The sequence below is a fragment of the Rana temporaria genome, chromosome 3, assembly GCF_905171775.1.
Source record: "Rana temporaria chromosome 3, aRanTem1.1, whole genome shotgun sequence".
NCBI lineage: Eukaryota > Metazoa > Chordata > Amphibia > Anura > Ranidae > Rana > Rana temporaria.
This window is the reverse complement of record NC_053491.1, coordinates 247462411-247473316: the sequence shown is the minus strand read 5'-3', so window position 1 is coordinate 247473316 and position 10906 is coordinate 247462411. Positions and strand designations below refer to the sequence as shown.

The 10906-nt window shown below is 36.8% G+C and overlaps 1 protein-coding gene across 2 annotated transcripts in view; it reads right to left on the bottom strand.

The window, feature by feature from the left end:
- Positions 1 to 888: 888 nt before the first annotated feature.
- CPEB4 (cytoplasmic polyadenylation element binding protein 4) overlaps positions 889 to 10906 on the bottom strand; it is a 128091-nt gene continuing 118073 nt past the window's right edge. For both annotated transcript variants that reach the window (XM_040344552.1, XM_040344553.1), the window contains one exon: positions 889 to 9018. In XM_040344552.1, coding sequence (XP_040200486.1) covers positions 8791 to 9018 — 228 coding nt within the window. In that variant the 3' untranslated portion in view covers positions 889 to 8790. The remainder of the gene's footprint in view (positions 9019 to 10906) is intronic.

Below are 10906 nucleotides of genomic sequence, written 5' to 3'. Positions count from 1 at the left end.
GCAAAGCACCGGTTTGCTCTAATCTATTACATGTTACGGTGGTTACATACAGCATTTAACTACCGATTTTGAGCAGCTCCCGTGTTTTGCGATCAGTGCACTTAGACCTGAACTCAAAAAGTGAAAATTTGCCATCTGCTGGGGGACATCTAGAAATGGTAATAGCACCTATCCATTACCTTGAAGTGTCTACCCCTTGGGTTGAATTTTTCTTTGCAAATAATGTACTTCATAGTATGTGCATGTGTCTAGAAAATTCTATACCTACAGCCTCAAAGTGCTATATTTGAATTGTAAGGGCATTGCTTGCTTGCGATTGCAAGTCTTGTGAAATCTGGAGCGTGAATTGGTGATGCAGTAACTTTACTGCCTGCTGGAGAGAAATGTACACTTTTTTCTGCTTCTTAAATATTTCCCAGTTATCAGATAACCTTTCGGACATGAGGAAACAAAGCCTTGCTTTTATACCAAAATGGCTACCTCTACACACACACACACACACACACACACACACACAGTGTGGAGCAAGGTATGGAAAGTCAGTCATGGGAAAGATAAACTGCAGGAAGCCTACAGGCAATATTTGATGTGTTTTTTTACTTTACTTTTTTTTTTCTAAGGGTTAACCCAAAATACATTTTTGTTGTTTAGGTTCCAAAGTCCCCAAAAAAAGGTGTGTAAACAAAATTACTGAAGACACACAGCTGTTCCATATAGTAGACCAGATAGCATATAATTGGGATAAAATATTGAACAGGTTGCATTGAAAGTAGCTGTGTGGTTGCATATTTATTTTAGCTGGAAAAAAAAAGTTAAATATATTACCACAATTTTGGTCTAATGCCCGACAAATAATTTTTGTTCAAAATATGTGAAATAAAAACAGCATTTAGAGTTAAAAGTTTTATTCATTCAACATCTCACATTACAAATATTTAAAAATTATATGCATACTGGTATAAATAGTCATTTGCAAACTATTTAATAACATTAATTTTTCACTAGCACTTCAACAAATGAACTCTTTAAAAAAGGAACTTGTGTTATATAACTTAATTAGAGTAGAACATACAAAAATATGAACTTAAAACGTGAAAATGACTTCAATAAAAAATGAATTACCTTTATTTAAAATGCTATAATAAATACTACAACCTCCCCATACACAGTAAAAACTATGTGTAAATTCAGCCAAGTGGTACAATTAACTGACATATTTAAATAACTTTTCCTTCTGATAAATGAGCAATACACTGGAAAAAGAAGATAACATTAGGGATTAGTAAAAACTAGACACCCACTTGTTAATAAGTTCACTTCCAAAAAAATATAACAAAGGAATCTGATGAAAATTATAAAAACTAATTATGCTTTCAAATTTAAAAATATAAAAAATAAAACAGTTGAATAAAATATTGTCCCAATTCTTACAATGTTATCAATCACAGTAGCTTTAAACCCGGAACACCTGGAAGGGCCAGAGTCTGGAGTCTCGGGCTCTTCCGGAACGCCAGAGGTAAAAAGAAGGTAACAAAATAACGCCAATGACCAAAACCTCTTATTCCATTTTTTTAAAAAATAATCTCAGTTTTACATTAGTAGAAAGATTGATTTCTGATTTCTTTTCTTTACAAACACCAGCAAGAAAGAGGAGTACTAGAACAGTAGAAAACATCTTTTTTTTAAATGCCTGCAATTAAAAACAATGAAGAATTACACTGCAAAGATCTTTCAAAAGTCAGAGATAAGTATTGCACATAACTTGAAGTTCAACTTGCCATAATTTATTATCACATTCAAGTTTTAAATCACCTTTTAAAACAGAAGGCTTAATGCTTCAAAACAATAAAAAATAAAAAAAATAAACTTAAAAAAGGTGGGATTATCAAGTCTTTCCAACAGCATTTCTTATTAAATGCCAGTCGTTCACTGCAAACATTTTTTTTTTAACCTGCTTTATGCAGAGGTCTGTGTATGGAGAAGTATATACTAGGCCAAAGCATTGGGCAGTGAGGGTTTTCACCACGTTCAAAATAATAAGCAATGCGTTTTTGTTTTACAGTGCAGAAAATAGCCATATTAACACCCTGGGATGTGATGCTTGAACTGCCTTACAGCTGAAGTTAGCAGCACTGCACTCACAGCTACAAAGCCTCATTCCGAAGAATGCAAATTAGAGGAAACCAAAAAACTTGGCATGTGAAAAGACAAGGACTTAGGCTATACATCACATGCTTCTTCCCAGCCAATAGATGAGGTATCAACTATGGGCCTGAAAAGGCAAATCGATTATCTACTAGCATACATTATACTAAAGCCATGACTCCATAAAACCACTACTCTGAGGGCACAGAGTAAAAGTCTATGGTACTTTAAGCTCCGTAAAGTAAAGTGTTATCAAGTCATCTGTAAACACGCTTTTCACACAATAACAACAAGTGAATATTAGTAGTAACAATTTGTTTTCTTTATATTAGTCATGCATACTAACATTATACATCTGGAACCAGAAGGTATGGTTTTATTTCTTGGATTTTTTTCCCCACTTAAACATTTTTTTTTCTTAAAATCGCAGACATGGCTGCATCATAAACACCTAACATTAATTTTGTTAATATGTAAAATGGCTAAACATTCACCAAAAAGTCTGCAACTGTGTATATATATAGATATTTATATATATTTATATATATATAGATATTTTAATTTCTTAAAAAATGAGACGTATGAAGCAGAATACATTTTAATTTGTTATTTAATCTTTTTATTTTCTATGCTACATTTTTGTTTATTTTTTTTTTTCCAAGGGACTAAACAACGAGATTATATTGTCACGTTCATGCGGTTTCTATTCACTTTTTTTTGCTTTTCCTAATAAAATTTGAAATGAAATATGCACCAAATGTTTGGTTTTGGGCTAGACTATTTGAAACCACGTGCTTTTTTTGTTTATTTTTTTTTTGTTTTTACTTTTTTTTTAATCTCTGCAGGTTCTGAAGTAGCATTACCAGTGCACCACATCCATCGCTCAAAATGTATGCAGAGCACTGAAATGTATAAAAAGCAGAATATAAGAAAATAAAAATTTATTAAAATTATTTATCTTAAAAAATGAAGTTATATGAAGATCTCTCCGTAATAAAAGTACAAAAAGCTACTCTTTGCAATATGAAAAATTGAGGTATTGCATAAAGAGATATCCCGCCAGTGAAAAGTGGGCCTAAACGCTCACTGCTGGAAACATAAGATATATAAAATTAGTGCATAACAAGTGTACAATATGTGCATGACAAAAATAAGTTAGCTACAAAATTGCTGTACCGAAATTCAGCAGGTCATGTACAAAGGGAAATAAAAGAAAATATTTGTCAAGACTAGCTTCCAAACAGTGGTTTATTTATGGAGGATTAACCTTTTCTCTGCTGGAGGCAGCAGCTCCAGAATTCTGTCAACTAGCATCTTTTAGGAGCCTAAAGTTTTTGTTCTGGCAGGTCTGCAAGACACCGCCGGACTCTGCCGAGCAAACACCTGGCAGTGAAAAAGTTAAGTCTTTGCCACTGTTTACTGGTAGGAATGGCACTCTAGCACACCCCAAGCCACCTATAATCTCTTCCAATGTACAAAAAGTTTAAAATAAACTATTGATCTGGAGTTGAGAAAATCTTTTGACTAGATATACAAGAGCACCCAGTATGGGAATTTTATTGGACAGGGATCGATCTTATGAGTAGCTCCCCTGCAAAGAATTATTAAAGCTCAACTCCAGCCAAACTTTTCTTTCTTTAAAAAGAGAAGAAGATAAGAGAGATTTGTAAGTATTTTTTATTGCTATGTTCCCATTAAGGAGATTTTCCTTCATTTCAATCTGAACATGAAATGAGCAGAAGTCTCCAAAGGGGACACAGACAGCTATGAAAGCACTGTAGAGTAGAGCACAAGTAGACTAGTAAAAAGTTAGAATCCCTGCCATTGTTTTTATTACTACCCGTGTCCCTCTTTAGGATATTTCTTTAACTATATGTGGTCACTAGCGATGACACAGGAAGTGAGGAGAAATATCCAAAGTGGGGGGCAGACAGCAATACAAAAACAAACAGGGGTACCAACCCCTCTCCACTCAACCACAAACTGAAAAAAGTTGCTTGGAGTTGGGCTTTAGTCAGTAGTACATATTTCCATTTCAACATAAGTTCACATAACCCCTCTGTTGTTGGAGTGGTGAACATCAGGACAACAAAGACAGTGATATTGTTTAGCAATGTTAATGCTGAGGGGAAAAGAGGAACAGTTTTCCTTTCTTCACAACGTCCTACTCCAACTTAGCTGTCCTTCAGGAAGGTGAAACAGGGACTCTTCAAGAGTTAAGCAGCAGCACTGAAGCAAGTCTTTGGTTTTCACAACCTATGGTGATGAAATAGCATGAAGCAGTACAATCCCCTATATGAAAACCAGCTAGATCTGCACTTTTTAAACAGCTGGTTATTTATAATAGCCAACACCCGCTTCTCTATGCCAACAGCTAGAATAAACCCACTTGGACTAAATCGCACTGTAAACTCCCATGACAGTCTTAAGCGTTAAACAACATGCACCACAGGTATGCCCTCTGACATACGTAATTTAGTGGAGAGCACAAGTTTGTTAGAGTGGCTCTGTCTATACACACTGCAGAAAGACAATTTGTTAGGAGGGGGCCACTTTTTAGAAGTGTGATGCCAATAATTTTACAAGGAATTCAGAATAGAATATGATCCAATGAGTGCAAGAGCCCTTTCACACTGACAGCATGGGGGCGTCGGCAGTAAAGGTAGTTTTAGCAGCGCTTTACCGTTATAGAGATGCTTTTCAGCCAATAGCAGGATGCTTTTAGTGGCCAAATGGGCAGGGGGGCTTTAGGAGCGGTGTATACACCGCTCCTAAAGCGCCACAAAGAAGCTGCTTGCAGGACTTTTGACGTACTGCCAGTGCAGCACCCCAGTGTGAAAGCACTCAGGCTTTCACATTGGGATTGCAGATGAGGCATTTTTCATGCGCTACTTTTAGCGTGAAAACGCCTCCAGTGTGAAAGGGCTCTTACTGATTGTGATGATTCCTAGTCAACAGGCACATTGTGTGCTGTTGAATTTTGGTTTAAGACCACAAAAAAAAAAAAAAAAAAAAAAAAAAGCTTACTACAGTGTGTTTAGGCAAAAAAAAATACAAACTTGCCATACACAGAGCAAATTTTGGCCAGTTCCTAATGAACTGTATGAAATTAGGAGCCATGGGTGGCCTTTTCAGCCCCCCCTTGTACAGCATCCTTTGATCTGAAAATCAAAGAAGCCATGTGAATAATTGTTGGCCAATCAGATGCAGCCACTTTTTGAGTATTGCGACAGCTGTGGGTGCTGGCTGTTAGAATGCAATAGTCGTCAGGGGACATTCCTCTATCCATACAGTTTAGTGTGGATGGGAGAATTGATAAGAGTTCTCTTGTTCAGTCTGTGAGTTGAATGAACCAACAGTGTATGGCTGGTTTTAGTCAAATCATAGACTAGGAGTTATTTAGGAAGTTGGAATCTTATTTTATTTTCATAAATCTTACTTGCTGGTCCTAGTTGTTATGCTAGCAATATACTTACATCTATTCCTTAGTTTGTCCATTGCTTAAGGCTTTAGAGGCTAGAAACCACAATTTTGTGGTGGGTAGCAGCAAATTAATGTGCATTACATTTACAGCTTTGCACAATCAATGGAAATAAGGGAAAGTGTAGTTATACTGTTTAGAGGGTCAGCTCACCCAAAATGTATAGACTTAGGATGTCTGGAAGTCACCACTGGTGGCATCTTTGCCTACGTGCAGTAATTATTTCAAGAAGCTCTTATAAGCCATATTGGATTTTTCATTTTATTTATAGTATAGAAATTTGGCTAATATTTTACTGCACCAAAACCCATGAGACTTTGTGATAGAAGGGGGTGAAGATCACACTGCACGAATCAGCAGGATAGGACTCATCCCAAGTACAAAATCTGGGCGGACTGCTGCTATTAAATTGGTTTTATTTTTAGAACACAAAGTAAAATGTATATATATATAAAAAAAAAACTGAAAAAAAACCCCCCTAAAATTTCATATCCAACAACTATATTATCTTATAACCCAAACCTTACTTTAAGGTTGTTCTCTAGATACTGGCAAAACGGTCAACTGCTCGTGCCATCTGGCTATTTAAAGGTTAAGGCATCAAAAGATTATACAGTGGTATAAGCAGCTTAAAGTCTTCAGTGCCAAAAAGCTTGAAAACTAGGTACTAGAAGTTCCATTGCCAAATTCTGTTCTAGATAGTTTGCTGCTCACCTGTGGAAAGCAAAGCTGCAAGGGGATTATTAAAGCAAATTTTAGAAATATTGCATTGAGATTCAACTACTGTGTGCAAAGCAATCAGGAATATTGACAGATTGCGGTACAGAACTGGTTCCCAAATGTCCTCCTTGCTCATTATACAGATGACACTCCCCTATATACAATTTTGCCACACTGCCCAAGACATACAGACAATGCAGGTGTGTAAAGTGACTTTATGCTGAAGGAAGCCATTCTCCAGCCCTTTATCTGCCAAAGGGGCATATATTATATCTGCAAGCTTTAACCAGGTAACTATTGTGTGCTGCCACTCTATTCTAAAAAGGTACCTATGAAAAAGGGCTTCTGATCATTTCCGGTGTAACAATTAGACCCTCACCTGATAAGCTGTAATACCCGGCATACCTATTCATGTTTAGCAGGGGCCAAGCTAAGATTTTCCAACCTTCACAAATCAAGGTTGCCATGCTCATCTGAGATGTGTTACAAACGTCTTTACTGCATACAGATTGTTGCATGAAATCATTCATACTGTGCAAACGATTGACTGGATGTGTGGGTACCTTAAAGGGTCAGTTTATCCAAAAATAATATTCAAGCAATGGGTGGGTACTTGTGTGTTGAATCACCCAGTGGCAAGATCTGTCCTCCAATACCACAGAGTGAGAGATCAGCACGACAGATAAACACGGCAGTAGCACTCAAAAGATATTACAATCCAGTGGGTGACTCAAGCCACCTGAACTTACCCAAAACTACTCTAGGGACAGACCCTTAAGGACAGCAAACGGAGTACTGATACAGTAATGGGCTCCTTTTACAGTCCAGAATTGTAAACCAACTCAATAAAACATCTAATGCCATCTTTGAGGTATCTTCCACATGTTTGGTGACACAATGGAGAACAGAAGATGGCACCCGATGTAAAGTTAAGTAAGTTCCGATTATAGATATAAATTAGTCATCAAAAATAAAAATCTATACATTTGTTCTTTCGGGCACATTTCAGCCTTCTGTAACTGAACGTATTTACTTATTTGAGCTTTGGTAGGCTATTTATTTTTTTGGAGGGGGGGGGGCGTTATGGATTATAACTGACATTGTTGTATTCATTTTTCTATTTTTCTTATTTCAGTGAAAAAATAAATAAGTGCACTCCCCTCAGTAGTAACTTCACTCAACGTGTACATTCTTTACGAGCTTAAATGCAAACAGTTTACTGTTAAAATATTTCAGATCCCCAAGGAGATTGAGCCAGTTCACTTAATGTCCAACAAGAACATAATAATATATAACAAAAAATAAAAAATCTTGGATAATATTTACGGTATCTGCCATTGCTTAAAGTGCATCACCATCTTTCTCTGGAGCTTTAACATATCTTATAATTTAAAGGAAGAGCAGTGAGTTAGTAAAGTTGATAAATTTTAGTTATACCTCACTCTTTTTGTAATACAGGTTGGGGGACACCCTATTGTGCCTAATGGGAATTGCCTTTTTTCCCCAGCAGCCACACTGCCATTCTCTAGAAGTGTACAGTTAGCTACGACTGACAATGGAATTTAAGCACAGAAACAACAAGCATTTCACTGTCAACTGTATGTAACTGTAGGCTTCTGCACAAACAAAACATGGCTTCAAGAACAACATTTCCTTCACGGTATAACCGATTCATAATGAAACAAACGTCACCATTTTATGTTTGTGCCTTACAATAGGATATTTGTGAAAAATGTCTAGGATGATGAAGTCACTTTAACCTTGTAAAATCAGATAAATTTGAACTTACAATGCTGTTTATATTTATGTTTACACACGCTGTTTGTGGGTCTTTTGACAACAGGCAACGCTAACTTTCCAATAAAAGTTAAAAAGAATAAAAAACAAAAACAAAAAAAACCCCTGAATAAATAGGAAATAAAAAAAAAATCTCCCCCAAGTAAAAAATAAGCTGTCTCAAACAGACCAAATAGTGTTATTGTAGTTGTATGGTTACATTAATAGTATTTTTCCATTACATTTTAATAATAATTTAATTAAAATAAAAAAAATACTATGGTTTTCTTTTTTTCCTTGCTTAATATATTTTTTAACCATTTTAAGCTCTTTTCTTTGACAAAATAAAAAAATACATTAATAATAATATTAATTAAAATTGTTGCAGTCTCCCTGCTCCCTTGGTTTTCAATGAGGACAGCATGAAACTGGCATGCATCAGAGTGATATTGTTAGGAACAACAAAGGAGTTTCAATACAGTTCTCAATGACACAAGACTCTACAAAATACCTATGGTGTAGGTCATTCTTTCGTTATACTATTGTTAAAATACAGACTACAACAAGAGGACATGCTTTCCTAATGATGGAAGGAGGGAGGGAGATTAAGAGAACAGAAGAGTGCACTTATTTGGATCCTTGGGAAGGAAGTGAAGTATATGGGTCACTCAATTCCAACGGAATGAAATATGCCTTGGGCGATCACCTCCCTCCTTCACCAGCGGCTTATGGAACTCCCGCCCTGCACGGGAGTGGATAGCAGCCCAGCAATATTCACAGTAATACTGCAGACAGGTAACATTAGCACAGAAGAATGGAGCAAACTTGCCACTGCAACGAGCCCCTTGACACTCATCACACAACTGGTCATCCAAGACATATGGCTTCACTTCCACCTGTGGCATAGAAGAGATCAAAAAGAAATGAGAATGAGAAAAAAAGAACAAAAAACAAACAAATCAATGTTAATAATATGGGACAGTTTGTCATAAAAAAAAAATAATGAAAAAATGAACCAATTCCATCTTGAGTTAGTCCTGGAAAGATGAAATAGTGGCTGACATCTTCCACCCCTCAAGGGCACTGCAGCATGCAGGCATCTGAATCCAAGAACATTATTGTCCACCTCTATTGATGAGTACAATGGACTCTCAAATGTTTTTTCATTTTAAATATATTTCAGAGGGTGCTTCAACCGATCAACTACAATTCATAGAAGATTTATGGGTTTTGGGCAGACGGAGCATTTAAAAGAGAAATGGTTACAAGTTGGCTTACGCACAATTGCAAGTATTTAACTTAAAACAGTCACATACATTAAAAAAACCTGCAAAAGAATAGTAATACATACCTGTCACATTGTCCCTGCCTCGGATCTTTACTTACAGAGCTACACTCACTGGCAGAATATTCAGGATTCAATACTCCTGGGTGCGATGGATACCCGTGTCCTCCGACATGTACTACGATTCCTCCCACTGGTCTCTACATTTCTGCTGCGTCCCTGTGCCATAGTAGTGGCTTAGTAGCCAGCTAGTGTTACCACAGGGATCTGGGTACTAAAGGTGGAGCATTAGGCTTCAGATCACCTGAAATTTGAAAGTTGACGTCCAGCCAACAGATTTCACATTGCACACATTCAGGCAATAGAAGGGCAGTCTGAGAGGTAGAGCTATTGATAAGGCCAAGCCAATTAAATATCACATGCCCTTTGTACCTATGAATGCCTGAGCAATGGCAGCTTCTAGATTTCTGTCTTAAGAGGTTAATTTTTAAAGTATATTGTATTGTATTTGGAGCAGCAAAGCATTCCAATCTCGGGGGGAAATCAGCAATGCAGGACTTCAGCTGACCAAGCAATTATAGAAGACTGCTGTAGCCCATTCAAATTCATATGGCCTTTTGAAAGGGGTCGCTTCAAAAATGGTTACCTCCATGCCCATCATTAGGCCAAATTGAGCAAATAGATACAGAATCCCAACCCACTAAGCACAACTGCAACTCAGGTAACACTGAACCTATAAGAACAGATATATGTGTAACCCTACTGCTGACATTGCGCAATTTATGCTGCATGTTCAGTATAATGGCCAAAATAAGAGAAGTACTGCAACAAAAAGGAGAAGTCTTCCCTACATACATGACAAAATTTCATGAGGAACATTTTAGTTTCTGACAGATATGAGCAAAAAGATGGTCAGATTTTGAGGGGGGGGGTACCCATAGATAAAAATTCTGATTCTTTCATTCTACAAATCAGTACAGTAACTACCTCACATAAGAGTCTGTACATACAGGTTTTAGGTTGATCATTGGAAATATTCAATTATTGCAGATATCTGCATGTACTGAATAACACTCTCACCACTCTTCATTTACACTCTAAACAGCCTGATAGTCTTCACAACCAATACTTGAAAGGGCACCCTTAGACATTTGCCTTTCCTATATTTAACTTTGTCCCCCCATTCCTGCCTGCACAGAGAGAGGATATGAAGGACATGAGGTGCATGGCCTTTAATATACCATGCTCTGCCCAATCACAGTCTTTCTGTACAGATAGCATGTGGATCTCAAAGTAGGTCTAATCCCTTCCTAAATGTCCTTACAACATCCAGCATTGCCCCGTACTGCACAGAAAACTCGTATGCTTAAGTCATTTAACCTTATACATACATGCAATCTTACAGCTGAATTCAGATTTTTGTTTTTAAATACTCTTACAATAAGAAGTGAATACTCGTTAAGTCTAGATGCAGACGATTAAGTTAAAAATGCTTACCT